Source organism: Medicago sativa, chromosome 8, assembly GCF_051527215.1.
Source record: "Medicago sativa cultivar Bolivia chromosome 8, Bolivia_mono, whole genome shotgun sequence".
Lineage (NCBI taxonomy): Eukaryota > Viridiplantae > Streptophyta > Magnoliopsida > Fabales > Fabaceae > Medicago > Medicago sativa.
The window spans coordinates 63145461-63171198 of NC_140756.1; the positions used below are offsets into that span (position 1 = coordinate 63145461).

Genomic DNA, 25738 nt, shown 5'->3' on the forward strand with positions numbered 1-25738 from the left:
GTGCACTGCTTGTTGTTTTGCAGCAGTGGCAGATTGCTCACGCGTCAATTGTTAATTTTGGGCGCCAGCAACAGCTCAGAGTTGGAAAAAGTTTTGGTCAAGCCTCCTACTAGTAAATTGAAGTGCAATATTGATGCATCTTTTCATAAAACTATAAAGTGGGCATTGACATGTATTTACATGATGATGAAGGGTGTATTATTCGTGTGAGAACAGGGACTTTCAGCTCACCTCTTACATCTAAGGAGGGGAAGCTTTCGCTATTCTTCAAGCTATTTATTGAATTGGTGGATTCGGTTTGGACAACGTAATTTTGAGTTAGATGCTGAGGTGGTGGTAGATAGTTTCCATAAGTTCATATATTCTTATGGATTGGGTAATACCAGAGATATAGAAAGTCTCAAAATAAGCACTTTATAAAATTTCATGAAGTCAACAAACACACAAACACCTACAACACAGACAAAGGCTTTCACTTATTCCATCCACTGACCAAATCGGCTACTGAGAAGACTGCTCAGATTTCACCATCCCAAAGTTCTTCAACAGATCTGTAGCCACCATAAGTTTCATGAACAAATGAAGCACCCCGGAGTAATCTTGCCTGAAACAATAAAAGCCACTGTCATAAAACTGGACAATGTTTCCATGGAAGTAAATAACCTCAGCCTTATAGATTCATACTGTCAAATAACTAACAACAGGCTTATCTAGATTCAAGTAAAAACGAATTCCAACTCTCCATCCCCAAAACATTAGAGGGAAAATAGGTTTGGGTTAGCAATATTAATTGGAAATTAAGAATCCAAAATCAAGTCTTATTCTTACATATAGCTGATGACATGGAAGGAGATGACTAACAATATTTTTAGCTATGCTGCTTCACAACTAGAGCTGAATATCAATATAGTTAATATATTCTGTTCTTAAAATCAGAAAGACCAAGGGAAACCATCAAGCATTTTACCTGTTGAATCTCAGAAAATTTAGCAAACAAGTCTTCAGGTATAGCCCAATCAAAAACATCAAAATTTTCTTTTATCCTTGCTTCATTTGTACTCTTGGGAAGTACACTATGACCCATTTGCAATCCCCAGCGAAGAGATACCTGAGCAGGAGTCTTGCCTAGTTTCCCAGCAATCATATTAAGAACTGGATGCTTAATGACATCACTTTGAAGCCAGGTTGTTCCAGGGGAACCCAAAGGTGAATATCCCTAAACATTAAAAGTACCACATTTTAAATTAGAGAAAATTCTTCAAAAATATAATAATAAGGGTTCATTTCAAGTTTTAACAAACGGAAAAGATCCTCTCAAAAAAAAAAATCATGAAAATAGCCAATGTAATGTGCAGAAACAAAATAATGATCATTCAAGACTTGAAAACTTACAGAGAGGTGGACACCTTTGGAATTACAGAAATCACGCAGCTTGTCCTGCCTCCAGGAAGGATGGCATTCCACTTGATTGACAGCAGGAGGAACTCGAGCAACCTCGAGCAAATCCCCCAACTTCTTGGAAGAGAAATTGCTTACACCTATAGCCCGTGCCTTGCCTGAGTCATAGAGTGCTTCCATTGCCTTCCATGTGCTGGCTAAGTTAGGTTGCACTAGATTTTCAGCTTTGAAGCCTACTGATCCTTTCTTCATCGGAGCAGGCCAGTGGATCTGCAAAAGAAGAATCATCAATAAACAGTTAAGAATGTACTAAATAATATATTAAACCACCAAATTTTGCAATCAGATGAAATAAATCTTACATGCATCAGAAGGAAAGCATAAAAAAATGAATAAAATAATAGCACCCAAGCAATGCAGCATATGCTGGAAGTGCAAATTAAATTCCTTAGAATTAAAAGCACTTATAGTTGTCAAGTCTGCAAGGCGCATAGCTTAACAACTACTCCCTCCATCTCATCTTAAATATCGTTTAAGATTACACACATTTCATAAGAAAATCATGTAGTGTACTAGTTTCTATCATAAAAATGAACTTCATTCACTAAAGTACCCATATAGATGGAGAAGTTAGGTTGATTGAGAAACTCTAATTTGAAGGTCTATTAAGTAATTAGAGTTTCATTGATATTCTAAAGTGATAAATAATGAGATAAGCAAATACTACAAATGTGACACTTAATATGAGACGGGAGTATTTCCATGTTGCTATGTAAGAAAAGTTTAGAATTGAAAAAGATAAACACATAGCATTTTCCAAACAATCATACATTCTGCAATTAAGTTATTATCCAAGCCGTGTACAATAGGATTTTTCCTACAATAAAAAAATGCAGTCCGTAATTAATTAACCTCACAATTTCATAACTAAAAGACTACATGGAAAGGATGTTTCTTGGAAATTCATATTTCAGATTTCATTTTCAATTTAAACATTGACAGAAATTAATGATCAGAGAACTGGGGGTAGTAAAATCATAATTATGCATAAAATTTTAACAAAGTAGTTAAAGAATATCTAAAGATTGAGTGAAATATTATTACATACAAGATACAAATCAACATAATCAAGCTGTAAGTCAGTCAAAGTCCTGTCCAATGCTAATGGTACATCTTCTGGAGCATGATCAGTATTCCTGCAGTGCACACAATCTTAAACCCTTAGGTTCTGAACATTAAAGAAAACTAATAGATTCAAAATTATGAATCATAGACACAGACAAGGACATCGGACACAACAAACACTGACACGTCAACACCAATAATAATTTGAAACAGTGACATAATTCAATGTAATCACTTGTGTCGGTGGTGTCAGACACGACACACCTTCCATCAGTAGTGTCTGTACTTCAATATAGAGTTGAAAAACCTATTCTACCAAATAATTGAATTAGCTAAAACATGGAAACAAAATTAATTAATGAAACAAACCAGAGTTTAGAGGTAATCCACAAATCTTCGCGTTTCACTACGCCTTCGTTAAACAATTTCTTCAACATGGAGCCAATCTACAACAGAAAGAATGAATGAAACATTTCATTCACACATGAAATTGCAATATCATTGCAAAAACAAACAACGAAAGAATTACCTCCTTCTCGTTGCCATAGACTTGAGCACAATCAATGTGACGGTAACCAGCCTGTAATATATCAAAATGATTGATCAAAATCAAAATCAAATATAAAATCAAATATGATTGTGTAAAATGAGATTTCGAAAAATGTGCATGTGTAAATCGATGAGGTGGTGAACCTTGATGGCGGCAGCGACGGCTTGTGCGACGAGGCCAGGATCGGACTGCCAGGTACCTAAGCCGACGGAAGGGATCTTGGCTCCGGTGTTGAGATTGAAGAATCGAATCTCGTTCGACATTGTTAGGTGAAAAAGAGAAAAATGGTTTTGTCGGCTTCAATGGGGGCGAAAATGAGACTGAGAATGGAATATATGACAAGAGTAGATTTATGGAGGGCGGGAGTTTAGGAATAATTTTTTTTTTTTTTTTTTGGTTTATGTGGAATATATGTAAGAGAATATGAAGATCTATGTAAAATAACACAAAAAAGTACATGTCACACAAAATTATTGTATATTTAAGTTGGAAAAAGATTGGTGAACACCCTTTTGGGTATACACCCTCGTACCACTCCTTACCTGGCCAATAAAAAATATTAAAATAAGAAAGTGATGTGGCTTATTGAAAAAGAAAAAAAGAAGAATGATAAAAAAGGGAAAGAATAGATCTGAGAAACAAAACCAATTGATATTTTGTCTCCTACGCGATCTCTGCTCTCCTCCATCTCTATGTCCTTGGCATCTCCTCCCACTCTCCGATCTCTGACCGCCATCTCCTCCTAGTCTCCGATCTCCGACCGCCATCTCCTCCCAGTCTCCGACGGCCGCACTCTCTCTAACGGTCTCTTCTCCTTCTGCGATTCAACCTTCTCCTTCTGCGATTCAACCTTGGCCGTAGTCTCCGTCGCCGAATCAAACTGTTGAAGGTGATGTATATCTTAAATCTTGTATTGTTTTCAATTGACCAGCTTGTATAGTATAAATTATGGTGCCACTTTAGACTTTATGTAGCTAACTGTCTAATTCAAATCTCTCTTGCGCACACAAATTTCAACATGGACAATATTTCAACAGCTCTGTAATATGTGCATTTGTTTTTGGCCTTCTGGAATTAGCTATACCAATTTATGAAGTTTTTGCACCTTACCCATTTGGATGCTTTTATTATGTTAATGGTTGCACTTGATGAGAATTGCATTTGATTTTGTGATACATAGAAAACATGTTATACATAGAAAACATTCATTTATCATTGTATTATTGTTAGTAAAAAATCACAAGTTTTCCCCAAATTTTATAGTTTGATTGTGGTTGTTCCTGTAAATGTTTTCACGTAGAGTTGGTGTCAAATTCTTAATCACAAGAATTGTGGTCACCCTTTTGTTAAAAAATGGTCAAAGTGTTGGAAATTTGAAGGAAAGAAATGTGGTTACGTCTATGTTAAAATATGGTTAAGTGCAGATAAATTTTTGTAAGTATGTCTATGATACTGTCACGACCCAAAAACACTAATCGTGACCGGCGCATGAACTAGAACATTCTAGCCCGGCAAGCCTATTGATTCATCTTGACAAACTATAAAATAAAAACAATTCCAATTCGGTTTTCACTTCAAAAAAAATATTTACTGAAATTTCAACATAGTTTCCCCTGTAAATTCAACATTTCCAAGATATGAATCATGTTTTAAAAACCTGTTTTATCATCCAGTATCTCAATTAACATTTTTCTCATACTTGTACAACTCAGAATAACACATCCTAGACTTCCAAATAGCTGCAAATACATCAATGGATACTGAAATATAAATATAGAAAGAGAAACCAACCAAGAGGGCCTACCAAAAGTGACACTGATAGATCTTTAACCCTGCTAGAAGCTTTCTACGCAATTGACTTTGAATCTGTAAAAATATAAGAAAAAGGGGTAAGTCATAAAGACTTAGTGAGGAGACAACAACCACTACCAACTAGAAGGGAAACACACAAGAGCACGATTATTTTCTTTACTCAAAATTTAATGTTAATTTAAAATCTAGTAGCCGTATAAATTTCTAGTAACCCGCAACCGTTTATACGCATGAAAATCCACACCCTTTTTAAATATTTCCAGTCAAATAGACATCCTTCAACGAAAAGTCCAACATCGTAAAAACATGAATATAACATTACAAGCCTTTGAAAATATATTTTACCAAAAATCTTGATTAAAGCCTTTAAAGAAATTAATGAAAACTCCATTTAGTGAAAATAAACAAAATGGGTGAATCGAGAACTAGCTCCATCTCGTTGATAGCCCTCTCCTCCTAATGGTGGCCTATCCATAGGGGCGGCTCCATCTAACGGATAGCTCTTTTCTCTCGACTCAAAACAAAATGTTTTTTTTAAAGTATATCAAAATGGGTGAATCAAGAACTAGCTCCATCTCGTTGATAGCCCTCTCCTCCTAATGGTGGCCTATCCATAGGGGCGGCTCCATCTAACGGATAGCTCTTTTCTCTTGACTCAAAGCAAAGTGTAAAACATTTTCAATTAGGGAGTTTACCTCTCATTGATAGCCCTCTCCTCCTAATGGTGGCCTTTCCATAGGGGCGGCTCCATCTAATGGGGTAACTTTACCTAATTGAAATCACATACTAGGTGCACCTAGATCGTCGCAATGATAATCATTTTTCTCAAAACATATAGCTTTAAAAACCATCATTTGTAAAATATCAAATTTGTCCAAGAACACAATCAAATCCCAATTTGAAATCTTTTGCTTATAAATCATAGATAAAATCTAAATAGAGACCACATTAATATCATCGACTTTAAATATGTATCAAGACGAGAAAAATATTCGAAGGATGTGTTCCCCATTTTATAAAACACTTTAACATAGAAAATTTATCAAATATCAATAATATTAATCATGAAAATATATGATAATGATCGTTATCAACTCACAGATATGACGAAAGAACTCAATTCCTAGCGATGCCTTTCCAAATAACCACCAGAGCAATTTCCACCGAATCACAAACATTCTCCGGAGCTTGTACATAGTTCCATCTGAACTCAGACTCCATTTCTGCACCTCCTCGCTAGGCGAGGTTTCATGCTCGCTCGGTGAGCTAACACAATTAGACTGATATTCTGCACAAAATCTGCATCTGACCTCTTACTTCAAAATTATCTCCAGACCTCAATACTTGCATGTAGAATTCCACTCAAGCTCAAAAGCTTAACTTCCAAAGCTAAAGGATGATGGCTGCGGCTGAAGAGGGAGAAGAGAAAGGAATTTATTCTTGCATGCTAACCAAATTGCCCTAAGAATCACTTAACATAATTGCATGTTGATTAATTTGTAGTTAGATGAAATTTTTGGTAAAGGTTATGAGAAAGAGGGAGGGAACCGTGAGGATAAGAGAGAGTAAGAGAAGGGAAAGAGAGTTCTAGATTTTGAGAGAAGTTGGAAGAAAATGAATGGGTCCAACTTCTTAAAAAAAAAATCTCAAGTCCCAAATGACCAAAATGCCCTTCAAGGAAAAGACATGATTGTCCTCCGTTAATTCGTAACCTTTTAATTCCTCAAGTTCGTACGAAGAATATGCAAGATATTTACCGAATATCTTCGATTTTCTCAATAAATAATTAACCCTTTAGTAATAATTCCGTTTTGACATGTCCAACTGATACGACAATTTATTTAAAATTCAGAGGAATATTACAATCTACCCCCCTTAAAGAAATTTCGTCCTCGAAATTTAACGATTTACTTGCTAATAAGCACAAATAATTCTCCCATACTTTCACTTTTAGTCTCAAACATATATTGTTACTAACTGATTCTTTTTGACTGACTAATTTAAACTGCACAGGTACCAGCCACCATTGGCGTTGAATACTTCCTTAAGAGAATTCATTATAAACTTCACATCATGCCTTTCCTTCTTCGTACGCTTCATTCCTCCAAGGTCCTATCAATTTTACCTAATCTAAATCTTAACCAATAATGCCATTGAATGATCAAGCTAAAATTGAATCCCCCTTTTTAACAAGTTTTTGTAGCCCTTTAATTATAATTCTCTTTATTTCGACTAAATGAGTAAAACTACCCATGTACTTCCTACTTAAAGCATTTGCAACAACATTTGTCTTCCCAAGGTAATACAAGTCTTTGCAATCAAAGTATTTAAGAGAATTCCATCCACCTTATTTTTCCTAAATTTAAGTTATACTAAGACCTTTTTGGTTGTTATAAATCTAAGAAAATCCTTTCATATTGCTAATGCCTCAAAATCTTAAGAGCAAAATTATTGTTGACATATTCACTCATGTGTAGGATCTCTTAGATCATGCCTTTCTTTACTCTTGGAATACACAAAAATGTCATCACTAAACAATATCACCCACAAATCTAAGGTTGAAAAATCCAATTCATCAATCCATAAAAGACGTTGGAGCATTAGTAAGTCTTAAAGGTATAACCAGAATTTTACAATCCTCGTAGTATGTGCGAAAAGTTGTCTTTAATGTATGTTCACTCTTAATATCCAACTAGTGATATCCCTATTTCAATAAATCTTGGAAAACACTAAGCTTCTTGAGGTTGGTCGAACAAATAAATGCATGGTAAATAATATTTATTCCTAACTATCACCTTATTCCCTTGTCTATAACTACACACAGTCACACATATCTATCTTCCTTACTTATAATAAATTTCATTAATCCTCAAGGAAACGAACTTAGGTCAATAAATCCCTTATTGAAAAGGTCTTGTGGTTAGTCCCTAAACAATGTAAGTTATTCTATGTCATTCGATAAAGAGGTATGGATGTGGGTTGAGTGGTAGGAACCAAGTCTATAGAGAATCTAATCTCTTCACTCACTTGTATATCCCTAATCAAAACCAATTATCCTTGACAACCTCTCTTCAATAACTTGTTAGAACCTAAACTTGAGGTTAAATAATATGGTACCTAACCAGATTTTCCTCAAAAGGATAAAAGTGATTACCCGATATCTCAACTTTCACTACTTAGTTATAATAGGGTAAGGTGGCTTACTAGACAGACAACCAATTCATACTCAAAATCCTATAAATTTGTACTAACACGACTATGTTAATGCATGACTAAATAATAGTTGTGTCGTAGCTACCCATGATGAACACTCCTAATATAGCATACTTAACCACATTGAAATTATACCTTTTCATCCTTGAAACAAAATATTTCCAGAGTCGAATCAACCATTGTAGAATCAAAAGTACTATAAGGAAAAGTAAATTACCTACATGCCCCATGATCTACTCAATACTTTGCGTTGTGCCCAAAAGTTTGTCAACTAAAACTATCTATTTATGTTATTTATATTTATTGTTCCTAATAACCAAATATAACTTCACCATCATGCTAAGAAAAATCTATGTATAATCATTCAACTCATTTCTTGCAAATATTTGTCTACTACATCCCCTAAGCTTTTGTTGCCTAATCTGAAGTGTTAAGCTTTAAACCTCCGCAAAGTAGCACAATTAGATCTAACCACGAATCCAATTAAGCATTCCCTTAATTTTATAATGAACCACTTGACACTCATCTCTACTATGATAGGGTGGGGAGCGTTCATTGAAAGCTCAATAAGACGGGTTTTGTACTCTAAAACTGGCATGAACTCAGTTTAGTCCGATCTTTCACACTCTTAAGGAAATTCATCTCCAACACTTTCTAAAAGAAAACGAGTCATAAACACTTGAGATGTCTCACTTCATCCCAACAAAGGTTATCCTACTTGTTTTCCACGTGTAAATATATCAAACTAGTCATATACCATACCTTCCAACTTATATTATGTCAACTCCCACATCCTTATATCCACCTTTAAATGAGAGCATCATAATTTCATTCATAACCTATCTTGACCGTCAATAAGTCATTATATCCACACACATAGTAGACATATATAAAAGGTAAAGGTTTAAGTTTCATGAACTTTTCTATATCCACAATGATCTCTCTAGATGAACTTTTCTTGTGGGTCAAAAATATTTCTCTGCGCTTGATTACCATGTTGTTATTGTCCAACAATTTGTTACACAAACCATTGTATTCCTTGTAAGCCAACAATAATCTCTATCATCATCGGATTTCTTCATATTTCTCTAGAAACCTCGACATTAATTACTCCTACAACTCAATCACGTTTGTCAACATAAATGCTACGTCCTTTATCATTTTCTTTAAGTCAACCATGAGAACATCCTGAACGACGACCTATTTGACTAAGGTTTTACGGTTCGGCTTTAAATTCGCAAGGAACCAATTTCCCTTCTAGTGGAGATGTTGTTAATGGGTGGCACCCTCACTAAATGAAAGAAAATTTATCAAAAATAGGACTAGGCGACAAACAAAGTGAAACAATTCAAAGACCCAAAAGAAATCATAAGATTGGACAACAAGTGACACTACCATAGAGTGCTAATAGCTTTTTGCAAATAAATTGTGCCGCGGTTCACAATTCATTAGCAAAATCTATTACTAATCTATGTCTGCAGCTATTAGGACCTACAACCGGAGCTCTGATACCAACTTTGTCACGACCCAAAAACACTAATCGTGACCGGCGCATGAACTAGAACATTCTAGCCCGGCAAGCCTATTGATTCATCTTGACAAACTATAAAATAAAAACAATTCCAATTCGGTTTTCACTTCAAAAAAATATTTACTGAAATTTCAACATAGTTTCCCCTGTAAATTCAACATTTCCAAGATATGAATCATGTTTTAAAAACCTGTTTTATCATCCAGTATCTCAATTAACATTTTTCTCATACTTGTACAACTCAGAATAACACATCCTAGACTTCCAAATAGCTGCAAATACATCAATGGATACTGAAATATAAATATAGAAAGAGAAACCAACCAAGAGGGCCTACCAAAAGTGACACTGATAGATCTTTAACCCTGCTAGAAGCTTTCTACGCAATTGACTTTGAATCTGTAAAAATATAAGAAAAAGGGGTAAGTCATAAAGACTTAGTGAGGAGACAACAACCACTACCAACTAGAAGGGAAACACACAAGAGCACGATTATTTTCTTTACTCAAAATTTAATGTTAATTTAAAATCTAGTAGCCGTATAAATTTCTAGTAACCCGCAACCGTTTATACGCATGAAAATCCACACCCTTTTTAAATATTTCCAGTCAAATAGACATCCTTCAACGAAAAGTCCAACATCGTAAAAACATGAATATAACATTACAAGCCTTTGAAAATATATTTTACCAAAAATCTTGATTAAAGCCTTTAAAGAAATTAATGAAAACTCCATTTAGTGAAAATAAACAAAATGGGTGAATCGAGAACTAGCTCCATCTCGTTGATAGCCCTCTCCTCCTAATGGTGGCCTATCCATAGGGGCGGCTCCATCTAACGGATAGCTCTTTTCTCTCGACTCAAAACAAAATGTTTTTTTTAAAGTATATCAAAATGGGTGAATCAAGAACTAGCTCCATCTCGTTGATAGCCCTCTCCTCCTAATGGTGGCCTATCCATAGGGGCGGCTCCATCTAACGGATAGCTCTTTTCTCTTGACTCAAAGCAAAGTGTAAAACATTTTCAATTAGGGAGTTTACCTCTCATTGATAGCCCTCTCCTCCTAATGGTGGCCTTTCCATAGGGGCGGCTCCATCTAATGGGGTAACTTTACCTAATTGAAATCACATACTAGGTGCACCTAGGTCGTCGCAATGATAATCATTTTTCTCAAAACATATAGCTTTAAAAACCATCATTTGTAAAATATCAAATTTGTCCAAGAACACAATCAAATCCCAATTTGAAATCTTTTGCTTATAAATCATAGATAAAATCTAAATAGAGACCACATTAATATCATCGACTTTAAATATGTATCAAGACGAGAAAAATATTCGAAGGATGTGTTCCCCATTTTATAAAACACTTTAACATAGAAAATTTATCAAATATCAATAATATTAATCATGAAAATATATGATAATGATCGTTATCAACTCACAGATATGACGAAAGAACTCAATTCCTAGCGATGCCTTTCCAAATAACCACCAGAGCAATTTCCACCGAATCACAAACATTCTCCGGAGCTTGTACATAGTTCCATCTGAACTCAGACTCCATTTCTGCACCTCCTCGCTAGGCGAGGTTTCATGCTCGCTCGGTGAGCTAACACAATTAGACTGATATTCTGCACAAAATCTGCATCTGACCTCTTACTTCAAAATTATCTCCAGACCTCAATACTTGCATGTAGAATTCCACTCAAGCTCAAAAGCTTAACTTCCAAAGCTAAAGGATGATGGCTGCGGCTGAAGAGGGAGAAGAGAAAGGAATTTATTCTTGCATGCTAACCAAATTGCCCTAAGAATCACTTAACATAATTGCATGTTGATTAATTTGTAGTTAGATGAAATTTTTGGTAAAGGTTATGAGAAAGAGGGAGGGAACCGTGAGGATAAGAGAGAGTAAGAGAAGGGAAAGAGAGTTCTAGATTTTGAGAGAAGTTGGAAGAAAATGAATGGGTCCAACTTCTTAAAAAAAAAAATCTCAAGTCCCAAATGACCAAAATGCCCTTCAAGGAAAAGACATGATTGTCCTCCGTTAATTCGTAACCTTTTAATTCCTCAAGTTCGTACGAAGAATATGCAAGATATTTACCGAATATCTTCGATTTTCTCAATAAATAATTAACCCTTTAGAAATAATTCCGTTTTGACATGTCCAGCTGATACGACAATTTATTTAAAATTCGGAGGAATATTACAGATACGTCTTTTTGGAATTGCATGACAGTATAGTATTGTTGATTGATACGTCTTTTAATTGTCAATCATATAATTTTGTCAATGTGGTGCAATAGTTATAGAGTACTGCATATGTGGTACTCTTAAGAAGCATTGATTATGGTGTGATATTTGCTACAACATAGTATAGTACTGTTGATTGATACGTCTTTTAATTGTGCAATAGAGTACTGTGGTGAAGTTATTGAGATGCTTTGGGGTTGCTTTGACTGGCTTTTTTTTGTGCAATAGAGTACTGTGGTGAAGTTATTTATGAACTGATGTGTGCATTACTTTGGGTAGGATTATTGGTTGTTAAGCAATAGTAGTGATGGACATATGTTAGTACTGCATAATAAGGCTAACTTTGATTTTTATTAATAAAATTTTGGATTATGTTGATTAATTTGGTAGGTTGTTAGATTTTGTTCAAGTGTTAGTGGATGATCTGATGGATATAAGTTTTCTCCAATTTTTGTAGTTTGATTGTGGTTGTTCCTCTAAATGATATCACGTAGAGTTAGTGTCAACATCTGTCCAACATCTCCAATTTTTGAGTTTTATGTACAAGTTTTACTGATAAAGAAGGTTTTGTTTAATGAATTTAGAGATTGAGTTGGTCTCTTAGTAGCTTCATATTATTCCTAATTATTTGGTAGACTCAATAAGGTTTATTGATTATGATGGTTATCGTTTTAACAAAGACATGTTTTGATTTGTTTATTTAATTAAGCATATTTAAATGAATGTTAAACTGAGATAATGTCGGTTCAGAAAAGTAGAAATCCTATGCAGTTCTAATTGAATCACAATAAAGACATGAAGACATCATTTTTCTTTGTGGATGAAGATAATCTATTTTTTATTTTGAATCGCATTGGCTAAAAAACTGTGTGTGTGTGTGTGTGTGTGTGTGTGTGTGTGTGTGTGTTGCTTGTCCTACTGTGCATATGCGTGTAATACTCGCAGCTTAATGGTCCGACATACCCTAACTACCATGATAAAACGTAATTTGGTAAACTTCCGACCAATTTTGAAACACGATGACGCGTTTGTAAAATTGTGGTTACACGCTTCAAATATTTAGCTATATAGTTTTCCTGCTAAAACAATACCATTCTATGGCAATTTATCACAAAGATATCAAGAGATATATATTCTATGTTTCTTGGACTCTTAATTGCATTAGTTTTCTGTTATGAGTATGATAAACTTATAGACTACCAATTTTGCACGCAAGAAAACATATGGTTACGCCTTTGTACAATTTTGGTTATACTCTTCAAAATTTTGGTTATATATAGTTATAATAGTTCTATTCGACAATGCTAGTAGAGTCAATCAAATTACCTAAGGACATCATGTTCTTACTCGTTTGTGGTTGAAAGTATGGATGTATGGTTAGATGATAAAAAAGATCACCTATCAGCTCAATTTTTTTTGTATCACTTTCTGGAAGATTTGGCAGGTTAGGAACTAGATGGTGCTCCAAAATCAGCAATTGAATCCTATCCAAATAGCTATTTCACCTATAGCTACTGTTTTAGTGAGAACTGATACTGAATTTTAGTGTCCCCCTCCACCAGGTGTGATGAATCTGAATTTGAATGTGGATGGAGGATGCTTTAAGGATGATACAATGATATGGAGAATAGTAGTCTAGAGACCATAGAGGAGTCATGAAATTTGCTGCAACAAAACTAGAATGAAGGCAACTATTCCCTACTCTGGCCGAAGCATTAGCCCTTCAGTGGTGTCTCCAATGGATCCTCACAACAAATCAAGATGGACATTTCCTCATTGAAACTGAGTCTGAAATCACGGTGAAATGTATCCAAGGTCTTATTTGGGTGGTTGTGATATAAAATATTATTCTAGATTGCATAGACATTTTATCTACTATGTACAATTGTACTGTTATTTTTATTAAAAGAACTAAGATTGTTGCTGCCCATAGCCAAGTGGGAGTTGAAAAAGGTTTGGTTCTAACTCATCGGTGGGATATGTCCCTAAACCCGCAGTCTTTGCTGCTTGTACTATTATGCATAACCATCTTTAATTGAATACATGTTTGCTTGTAAAAAAATAATTGTTCATGTATCAATGTTGTACTATATATGAACACAAATAATTGTAGTTATGTGGTTATGAAAAAATAGTGGTCACGTATTTGTAAAAATGTGGTCATACAGACCATATATTTGGCTAATTATATTTCTCAGATGTAAATAAGTTCGTTTTAGGCGAATCGAACGCATGATCTCATTTGATCACTGCATTAAAAGCCTTTCAAACGATAAATAACTTCTTTTACAATCTGCAAGTTTATCACGCCTAAAGACGGACAAGTTCTAATTTCTGAAAAAAATAGTGGTCACGCACCTTAAAATATATGGTCACACAAAACATATATTTGGCTAGCTTATATTTCCCATGTATAAGTAATCTTGTTTTATGCGAATCAAACACATAATCTAATTTGATCACTACACTAAAAGCAATTCCAACAATAAATAACTTATTTTACAATCTGCGAGTTTATCACACCTAAAGACGGACAAGTTCTAATTTCTGAAAAAATTGTGGTCACGCATATTAAAAAATGTGGTCACACATACCATATATTTGGCTAGTTTATATTTACCAGGTGTAAATAATATCGTTTTAGGCGAATTGAACGCATGATCTCATTTGATCACTGCACTAAAAGCATTTCCAACCATAAATAATCTGTTTTACAATCGGCGAGTTTATCACGCCTAAAGACGGACAAATTCTAATTTATGAAAAAAAATAGTGGTCACATATTTGTAAAACTGTGGTCATACAGACCATATATTTGGCTAGTTTATATTTCTCAGATGTAAATAATTTCGTTTTAGGCAAATTGAACGCATAATCTCATTTGATCACTGCACTAAAAGCATTTCCAACCATAAATAACCTGTTTTACAATCGGCGAGTTTATCACGCCTAAAGACGGACAAGTTCTAATTTATGAAAAAAATAGTGGTCACGTATTTGTAAAAATGTGGTCACACAAAACATATTCATATTCATACTCTGTCAATATCTATCTTAAGAACCATAAAACCATACATAGTGCGATTAGAAGGAATAGTACATTACAAGCTTAGTGAGTACCATACTATAGTATTGTTCAAGAAAGTTAGTAACTAACAACATATTATGTTTCATTAATAATATAGGTTTAACATGGTCCTGGTAAATTTAAAAGAGAATAAAAAAATTTACAATTTCATTAAAATTTGGGTAGCTTAGTCCTCGTAGAAGTTCGTTAAAATTTATAAGAATACTCATTAAAATTTAGATATACAATTCAAAATACATAATAGATAAAATGTAATAATATCTCCAATTTCATTACTCCCAACAATATAAATCTTATCTCTAATTTCTATCTTTCAAAATAAAATGACATCACCATAAGATACATAATCAATTTGTAAATCATATCTCCATTTTCTATCCTTCCACGAGGCCAATGAAAAGCTTCAAGTATGAAAATAGAATATTCCCTGGAGAAATAAAATAAAGACGCAATTTTCTTCTTTCCACCACCTTTCTTCTTTGTCCTTATGCCTAATGGTAGTCAAACCTTTATCTCAGGATCATGTATTGTTTTTGTGTGCTGCAAGTCTTGGAGTATATGAGACGTGACACTGTCCAATTCATTTGGCATTAACAAGACCGTGAATTTGTTGTGTGCAACAAAATCATTTGATAATAAAACTATATAGCATGACATTCAATTTTAAGCTCATATGAATACAACACCAATATGGAATTGTTCATGTTATAGCTCATAGAAAAATTACCAGTTTTTTCATGCCGAACGGGAAATGGTGGCAATAGCTTATGATTTATGCATTCCACTAAACCCAAACAGGCTCTTTTATCCTCCAAAGCACCCTATGACAAAGGAAGTTCAATTTTAAGTTAAACGAAGATAATCAAGATTAGAACTCAAGCTTGAAGCCAACAACAAAACTGTGCAGTTAGTAGAGTTACCTGGTAGAAAATAACATGATCAGAAATTTTTAGCTTATTTCACTGAATTGCATAGGCAATAGCAACCTTCTGAATTGCATCAGATACATCCTTGTTCTATCAAGAAAAGTATTTGGAAAAAAAATGAATACACTACTATAACGCATGAAATTTTTTTCACGTAAGAATTTCAAACAAACTAATTCTAATAATTCTTTACAGACAATTGATATGTAATTGTATGAATATTGTACTATGTTGGCCATACTAGAAAATTGTATTGACTATATAAATCAGAACATCAAATTGTGGTCACACATACCAAATTTATGGTTAACTGTAACTTTCTGTTTAAAAACAATGACATTTTAGGCCAAACGAACATGGAAGCACACTAGTTCACCACATTTAACCTCCGTCCGACCATAAACAACTTCTTGTATAAGCTGCGAGATTTTCACGCCTAAAGATGAACAAATTCAAAAATCTGGAAAAATGATGGTCACACAACTGAAAAATTGTGGTCACACAGACCAAATTTATGGTTAACTGTAACTTCTTGTTTAAAAACAATGACATTTTAAGCCAAACGAACATCGAAGCACACTAGTTCACCACATTTAACGTCCATCTGACAATAAACAACTTCTTTTGTAAGCTGCAAGTTTTATCAAAGGTGTAACCATGTTTTATCCAAATATGAGATTTGAGGTACATTTTATCTCTTTCTTACTATTTATCCACCTAAATCATGTGAAAGGAATACATTTGGGAAAACTAGATAATCTTGACTAATGAGCATGGGTGAGAGGTGAACTATTGTTCATCTTTAACAGGCTTCACAAAAACTAACCAAAATTGAGAAAGATTACCCTATAATTTACAAAGGCGTAACCATATTTTTTTTCTGTGTTAAAATTACTCATCTATAAGTTTACTAATCTGCAAACATCAAATTAAAGTAATTACAGTGCATGAAACTTAAAAGTTGATCACAATTGGTATTTTAGTGATAGATTTGCTTAAAATTATATAGTCTTAAAATGATAATTCTACTAACCAATTAACTGAAGCATATAACCATAATTTTACAAAGGTGTAACCAGATTTATTCAGGCGTAATCGCATTGCTCATTCTTTTGGTTATCTAATTTTTACATGACAGGTTGGCTTAAAATGATATAGTTTTCATAGGATAATTTGTGATATACAAATAATTAAAACATATAACCTTAGCATCAGGGATGTCAACATTGACCTTAGCATTTCCAACATTTCCTTAGATCAATTGTGTTCTTTTTTGATGAAAACCAAAAGAATAAACGTAATCACTTACAATCAGCATCAAATATTGAACAAGCTCAATTTGAATTGACATTGAACACATGCAATCACATGGAATTGAAAAACACAGGCAAAAACACAAATATAACCCTAATAACCTTATGTATGGAATATGAATCAGGAGTTAGCGCTGAAGAAGGTGATAGAACTTACAAGAATCGAAAACGGAGAATTGGAGAAGAACAGAGAGTTTGAAGGCCGTCGAGAGCGAGAGCGAACGAGACGTGAGACAAAGAGAGATAGAGAGTCGCGAGCATCAATAACCCCTTTCTCACCCTACTGAATTGATTGAAGAAGGTAAAGTGATTGAAGGCGAAATTCTTCTCGCCGGCGAAAAACTGGAACGGGGGGGGAGAGAGAGAGAGAGAGAGAGAGAGAGAGAGAGAGAGAGAGAGAGAGAGAGAGAGAGAGAGAAACTGGACTGAATGAACCAGAGGAAAGAAGCCAATTTTTTTTTTGGTATGACATGGATTAGGCAAAAAAAAATATTGTTAAATATGCCAACTAAGAGTGGTATGGGGTGTTTGTCCACGTAAGGTGGTTGACGTATCAGGACTCATTTAAGTTAGGATATAGTGTTTTTCTCGTTGCCATTTTAGCGAGTTTTGGTTCATCCCATCGTAAAAAAAAAAAAAAAAAAAAAAGATTTTGAGTGTTCAACCTTGGTATTTGAATATTGTTTGATTTTGGCACCTTGTGCATCTCACTATGCAAAATTTATAAGGGCACGCTGACTTGGATTTGGCTTTGTTAAATTGATGATATTGCATGCTGACTTGACTTTTTAAACATTTTTCCATTTAATTTTTTTCCACCGGCCTCTTTTAGAAATTAACAATTATATTATAAAAACGTACATGCTAAAATCAAATTAAAAAAAATGAAAAATACCTAAAACAACAATAAAAATAAATTCTTCATCATCATCCTCTTCACCTTCATCATCAAATTTTTCATCCTTCAAAAAAATCATCAAATTTTTCACTTACATCCAAATTTATCCAACCCTAAAAAAATAAGGGTTAATTATGTTTTTGGTCCCTACAAAATTGCGACCTTGTAAGTTTAGTCCTTACTTAATTTTAATAGCATTTTTAATCCCTACAAAAAAATATTTACTTATAATTTTAGTCCCTGCTAAAATAAATTTTGTTTAATTATCCTCAAACTCTTAAATTTTTTAACGATTCTTTTTATACAAGTTTAGAACACTATGAAAGGTTCATTTACTAAAATCTATAATTTTTTAACATGAAATAAATTAAATATGAACTTTTTAAAACGACAAAAGTTTAAGATATAAGTAACAAAAATATGGACGTAGAAATCAAATTTTTGCGATATTTTTTTCGGAGGACCTTTTAATAACGTTCTTAACACGCCTGTAAAAAATTGTTGAAAAACTTAAGAGTTTAAGCATAAATTAAACAAATTTGGATTGAGTAAGGACTAATATTGAGTGCAGAAATTTTTTGTAGGGATTAAAAATGATATTAAAATTAAGTAAGGACTAAACTTACAAGGTCACAATTTTGTAGGGACCAAAAACATAATTAACCCAAAAAATAATGCCACTCATTATCCTCTCCCAAGCTTGCTGCCACTACCTTACCAACCACCGTTCCCATTTCCACTCTCCTTTTTTTTCTCTCATCCATTCAGATCCTTCCCTTTACAAAATTAAAAGTGATTTTAAAACCTAATCATGACCTTTAATTCCAAGAGTATGTGTGTTAACTTACTTCAAATCATAATCTTTAATTCCAACATTGATTAACGGCTTAGATTAATTGATATGGTAGGCTTTAATTACATTCTCTATTGGAATCAACACTCATCAACACAAAATAACAAAATAATTAATGTCTTTTATTTAATGATTTTTTTATTCTTCTTCCTTTCCTTTTTTTCTTACGCTAAAAAAATATTGTAAAAGGGTTGACAGCAAAACTTAAAAACCCTATCATGGCAAAAATGTTTATGAATTCTTACGGATTTGTTTTGGATTGTTTAGCTCTTGTTATGTTATGTTGGATTCACATGTTCCTTAAAAAAAATGTTCCTTTATGTTGAACTCTTGAGCTCTTTTCTCAAATAACATCATCGTCTATGTATGCCAATGGCAACAAAAACCAATTAAAATGGAGATGATTATTTTAATTTATCATTATTTATATAAGAAAATACACCAAATTTTTTTTTTATGCAATTATTGTAAAAGAATTGGATATAAGATAAGACCAGAGTTATTTCCTCTATCATCTTTTTTTTCGTGACTGATTAGTAAAAAAACGTGTGTTTAGAAAAAAAAAATATATGTACAAAAAATATAAGAAAGGACCATGATTATAACAAAGAAATCAACTAATATAGTCGTATAAAAAATAAGTAAAGGGCGAAGAATAAATATGCAATTCTTTAAATTTTACAATTGTTTTCTTTAAGAAAAAAATATGCAATTTTTTTAGCGTAAAAAAAAACAAAGGGAGAAGAATAAAAAAAACAACAATTAAAAGACATTAAATGTTTTGTTGTTTTGTGGTGATGAGTGTTGACTTCAATAGAGAATGAAATTAAAGTCTACCATATCAATAAATCTAAGTCATTAATCAATATTGAAATTAAAGGTCATGATTTGGAGTAAGTTAACACACTTACTCTCGGAGTCAAAATATCCTCTGTAAATATATTGAAATTAATGTTGTATTGAAAAGTGGAATGGATCAATTTTTTTGGAACAATATTTTTTTGCAAATGACTCACTTATTATGGGACGGATGGAGTACTTTTTTCCAATTATAATTTTAATTAATACTACTTTCACCACTTCCAATTCAATATATTCTACTTTACATTTATGATAAAGAAGAATGCAGCAATACTTGACAAAGACACTCAAAACTATCTTTCTCTCTTTCACTTTTACTCTTTTTCTTAATATGTGTGAAATGAGCAAAATGCTCACTTATAATGGGACAGAGGGAGTAGGAATTTAAATAAATGGCCTGATTTATTTATGCATTAAGATTAAAATATGACTTTTATATTCATTGCACACATGTTTTAAATATCATTCTTATAAAAATAATAATGATAAAAATATCAATTTTTTAGTAAAAAAAATAAATATCTATCAAAAAATATCAATCAAAAATATCAATTTTTTATTAGTCAAAAAAATTAATTATTATTATTATTTTTATTAATATTGCAATAAATATCAGTCAAATAAGATATTAATCAATTGACTTGTTTATTATATTTTAATTTATTGCATTAACATTCCTTGTCATTATAAATAGCCTATTGTAAGGTGTTACTTGCCAAGCTATCAATAAATAATGGCAACCCACATGACTCTTCTCCGGTTTACCTTTGCAGTTATGTGCATTGCTTCGGTTGTAATTGCAGGTAAAAATCTAGTTCCATATCAATAAATAATGGCAACCCGCGTGACTCTTCTCCGGTTTACCTTTGCAGTTATGTGCATTGCTTCGGTTGTAATTGCAGGTAACAATCTAGTTCCACAATGAAACATTTGTTATGTTTTCAATGAAATGATTTTCATTTGTAGAATATGATAGTTATGTTTTAAATGAATATGTTTTTATTGTAATATTTAAGTCTTTATTTTCTAACTTCCTTATTCGTTTTAATCTTTAAGTTGTAGAATTTTATGGAAAAATCTATAATATCTTTCAAATATGAAATATTTGCTCAGAATATTAGATGATATGTCTAACAATGTTTAATTTTCTGTAAAGTAGGTGCTTTTAATGATGATGGAGGTAATTGCGGTATATCGAACAATGTAATTCAAACAACTGCAACGAATATTGCAAGTCAAGGGGCTTTTACATTTGGAATGTGTATCGGATCCTACTGTTGTTGTGGTTGATATGTTTGGCGATTACAAGTTTTCAATATCCTTGTAATAAAACTTGTAATCGTCAAACATATCAACCGCAACAACAGTAGGATCCGATACACATTCCAAATGTAAAGCCCCTTGACTTGCAATATTCGTTGCAGTTGTTTGAATTACATTGTTCGATAATACCGCAATTACCTCCATCATCATTAAAAGCACTTACTTTACAGAAAATTAAACATTGTTAGACATTCTGACCACGATTACAAGTTTTCAATATCCTTGTAATAGTATATCTGCAAACATAGTCATTATGACTTTCATAAAATAAGTTTCAAAATAAAGATTGTAATTTCAATCGAAACTGGATTATTATAATATTTTATTATAAATGAATAGTTATATTTTAGGCTTAATAGCAGTTTTCGCCCCTTAACTTTCACGAAGTTGCGATTTTGGCTCCCTAAGAAAAAAACTACAAAACCGCCCCCTAAATTTTGCAACTGTAGAAGTTTTGACCCCCCAAGGCGAAAAAATAAAAAAACAAATAACACGTGGCACCTCACTTAGGGTGTCACGTCTGCGTTGACCGAGTCAAAATTGGCCTTGGGGGCCAAAACTGCCACATGAGCAAAATCTAAGGGGCGGTTTTGTAGTTTTTTTTCTTAGGGGGCCAAAATCGCAACTTTAGGAAAGTTAGGGGGCTAAAATTGCTATTAAGCCTATATTTTATTTAAGTAGTTGTCATTTTTCTAATAATGATAAAAGTTATACTGACAGAAATGATAATATAAAATTGACGGATAATAAATGTCACCATAGTACTAAATATAGTCAAAAAGTTATATTTTCTTTTTGCTCTTCATAAAAAATATCATCCTACTCCTTGCTTGAAACAATTTTGTTTTCACAACGAGAACATAGAGTTTTAATTATTTTTTATGTGTGTGAAAAAGGTAAACTAAATAATCAAGTGGTGAATAAAATCTAAGTATAAATAACCACACTTCTAGTTACATGTTTTCAATAATAAAACATTTCAAAAGTGGAGTTTTTGGCCGATAAAAGGGCCTGTACAATAATTTCCTAAATTTTCTTGCCCTTTTTCCTTTGATTTGTACTAAAATTATCTCATAGATTAATACTTCTTCTTATTATATAGACATGGCAATGGTTGATGCACCATCACTAAAATTCTGAATGATTAGCACCTATTTTCGCAAGTATATACGCGCAAGAGTTTACTTCTCAAAAAATATGATGAATGAAAATATTTTACTCTTTAACCAAATACATCCAAATGAGCTCCAAGAGGTTCACATAACGATGAAGTCTTGACACTTCCTTTGACTCAGTCTTTGTGAAATTAAGGGCTTATCGACAAGTTTCAGTTGCGGGCACGAACGGCAACACATAAAGGGTATGTGACCCTCACTACTTTAGGGAAAAATAAAGAAAAATAATATATATATATATATATATATATATATATATTATAGAAGAAAAAGAGAGGGTTCTTCAAAAAAGAAGAAAAAGAGGGAATGATACTGAAGTTTAATTAAGTTATTAAGGTCTACCCTATAAATTATAAAAAAAAAAAAAAATCTATTCAATTAATTATTGTTAGACTAGATGTCATGATCCAAGTTCGAATTCGGCATTCTCACTTATGTGAGTTTTTAAGTGAATATTTTCACTCTGTCTTTCTAAAAAAAATTTAAGGTTAGATAAAAGTTTCAAAACATGACAACAGTCTTAGGAACTTTTGGGATGTAAATGAATATCCGGTCTTAAAGGGCCAGAATAACATGGAAACCATGAGACTAGGAAGTCATGTAAGTAGGGCACTTCTTTTATTACTAGAAATAGATTAATTGATATGAATTGAGAATATATCATCCCTAGGTTTGCATTCCTAAGGCAAAAGGAAGAAATAGAATTCGGAAGTTCACTTATGTAGTGATGAGTTATAATGATTCCAACATATTTTTATCAAACATATTTCTAACACATTCCGAGTAATCTAAATTATCCATCTTATAAAAATCCAAAAACACTTCTTAATTGCATACTTAAGAGAAAAAGGTAGACTTGAGGTTCACAAGTTCATGTGAGATCGATATTTTACTACGACGATAAAATCGTGCACTTGTGAACTTATCAAGTATCTTCCACAAGTGATGCAAGCGATGTCGAAGTCTCCTTCCTATGTCTCATGGAACACATTGTTATCGTGAATAAGTATTTACTACTTCTAACTTACCTTCTGAGAAAGACCTTCAAAGAGCTTTTTGTGATGTTCATGATGAAGCTCAAATGGAAATTAAGAAATTGTTTCTCAAAGAAATACCATATTCACTTTAAAGACACAAATTTTGAAACTTGAAGAATTAAAATTCCTTAAGGCTTTATATGAAAAATCTAAAAAAGAAATTGTTGAAGTCAAAAACGTTTCTGCTTGGATTGATTTTGCTAGTAGTAAAAATTGTCTTATTTTGTATAAGGAGAATGCATCCCTTAAATGAAAATTAGAACATGCTTCAAAACCTAAAGTGGTTTTTTTTTTTATTATTAAAGATAAGAATTTTAGTGAGAGCTTAAAAATACCATATAATAAGTATACTTGTCATAAAAAGGACAATGGAAAAATTCGTAGTCCAAATATTGTTTGTTACCATTGTTGTTACCATTGTTGTAAAAGAGGTCATATCAAATCAAGATGCTTTGTAGGGAAGTTTGTGATCCCTCAAGTAAGAATGGTTTGGGTGCCCAAGGAAAACACCTTTGCTACTATCTGGTTAGAATCCAATGAGAATTGGAGACCTATAACCTCCAATTGTTAATGTTGTAGGTGTGCCTGAGAACCTCAATATTGAAATGGTACCTTGATATTGGCTAATCAAGACATATGACGGGTGATAATTCAAAGTTAATCGAGATTCAAGCAAAAGTACGAGGACATGTCACTTACAATAACAACAATAGATGTGAAATTATTGGTATTGGCATTGTGGGAAACCCCTCCAGAACAATTATTGAAGACGTATTATATGTTTGAGGGTCTTAAACACAACTTGTTGAGTATCAGTCAATTATGTGACAAATGTTATAAAATTTATTCTAACCCCATTGGTTGCTTAATTGAATGTGATACAAATAATCAATGTGTGTTCAAGGGTATAGGGGTATACAATGTTTTTTTCTAGATCTGGATGATTTTATACTCACACTTCAAACCTTTTTTAAATGCACAATTTTAAGAATTCTCTACTCTAAGCATGTCCACATCATCAAAACCTTTTCTAAATGCACTATTTTAAGAATTATCTACTCTAAGCATGTCCACATCATCAAAATCTTGAATGGCAATTGTTTCAAAAATTTCTCGTAATTTTTAATTCAAGCTTAATAATAGTTATTATATAAAATTTGATTTTAACTTCAAATTATTCATAAAATACAAAATCGGTTATATTCAAATAATTATTAATATAATAAATGTAACATCCCGCTCTTTATTTAATGGAATTTTTATCAGTCAAATGTATCCGAGGACTGATGTTCATGGAAAGCGAGTATAACGAAGAATGTTAAGTACGACAGAAGATATTATTATGTAATATCAGAAAAATACGGACTTATGTACCAGTGTCAAGCTAGACACGATTAAGACGAAGGACATTGTGGGTATTTGCACGCGAGGAGTATTTAAGTATGTTTGGACCCAAAATATTCATTTTGCCTTGCTCTTTCTCTCTCTAGGTTTGGAGCAAGAGAATTCTCTCCTCCTTCTCTCTAAAAGTGGTGCCTCTTTCCCTCTCTAAATCATCAATCCTTCCAAGTTTGTGTGATTGGTGAATCAAATATGAACTTTGGTGGCTTAACAAACAAGAAAGTGGCAAGAATTGGAATGGAAATCCTTGGAACATCACAAGTAAGAAATCAAGAGCTAGGGTTTGGTTGGAGAAAGGATGATGTTGAGGCTTGAAGATGTTACAACACCATATGAGTTCTTAGATAGAACCCACCATTAGGATTATGTGTTTAATTTGCAAGAAAAGCATGAATTATGTTAAGATTAGGAAAAAATATGATTTTGTACCCTTGCCTTTGATCTTGCTTTGTTCATGTTAAAATTGCCATGAAAGATGTTTTATAATGACATGTAAGTTGTTGGATGTTCAGAGTGCATTGCAGGATCGATTTGGACGAGTTTTGGGTCAAAATTGCAAAATTTGCACCACAGACTCGAAGAAACTCGCTATTAGCGAAATAATTTCGCTAATAGCAAAATTACCCAGATGAAAGTCGCTATTAGCTCAATTTTCGATAATAGCTAAATTTCCAGAACCTGCCCAGAAAAAGTTAGCTAATAGCGGAATTCTCTGTTTTGGCCTACTTTCTTTTGGCTTGTTGGCCTATTTTAGGGCCAGTGGTGCAATCCAAAGCCTTTCTTTCATCGATATACAAATTTATAACCCCAAAACATCATCTAATCCATGCATATAACATCAAATGATTCTTGAAATGAAAATCATGGTAATCTTAACATGTATGGCAAGGATGGCATATGAGAGTTTAAGCCGAGATAATCGGGTAGATGATGAATTAAGAAAGGGTATGAATGTAAAGCCTCGACTTAGCTTGTCGAGAAC

General features: G+C 32.9%; 1 protein-coding gene and 3 long non-coding RNA genes across 5 annotated transcripts; 1 reads left to right on the plus strand and 3 right to left on the minus strand.

Annotated features, from left to right (window-relative positions):
- Positions 1–391: 391 nt before the first annotated feature.
- On the minus strand, positions 392–3528 carry LOC146900373 (NADPH-dependent aldo-keto reductase, chloroplastic-like). The gene is made up of 7 exons (XM_085732094.1): positions 3217–3528; positions 3053–3103; positions 2893–2969; positions 2507–2594; positions 1393–1668; positions 968–1216; positions 392–604 (listed from the first exon to the last, which is right to left on the minus strand). The coding sequence occupies exons 1-7, from the start codon at positions 3334–3336 to the stop codon at positions 518–520; spliced, it is 948 nt and encodes a 315-aa protein (XP_085588220.1). The 5' UTR covers positions 3337–3528; the 3' UTR covers positions 392–517.
- A 37-nt stretch (positions 3529–3565) lies between these two features.
- On the plus strand, positions 3566–13850 carry LOC146900374 (uncharacterized). The gene is made up of 2 exons (XR_015023371.1): positions 3566–3962; positions 13444–13850. It is a non-coding gene; the product is annotated as an uncharacterized LOC146900374 (long non-coding RNA).
- On the minus strand, positions 4620–11792 carry LOC146900375 (uncharacterized). 2 transcript variants are annotated; one of them, XR_015022281.1, is made up of 4 exons: positions 11074–11792; positions 9967–10028; positions 5985–6228; positions 4620–4939 (listed from the first exon to the last, which is right to left on the minus strand). It is a non-coding gene; the product is annotated as an uncharacterized LOC146900375 (long non-coding RNA). The 2 variants fall into 2 exon arrangements; XR_015022280.1 differs by having other exon boundaries at positions 5985–6294.
- A 1371-nt stretch (positions 13851–15221) lies between the features above and the next one.
- LOC146900376 (uncharacterized) lies at positions 15222–17615 on the minus strand. Its single transcript, XR_015023022.1, has 3 exons — positions 17366–17615; positions 15697–15985; positions 15222–15540 (listed from the first exon to the last, which is right to left on the minus strand). It is a non-coding gene; the product is annotated as an uncharacterized LOC146900376 (long non-coding RNA).
- Positions 17616–25738: the final 8123 nt, after the last annotated feature.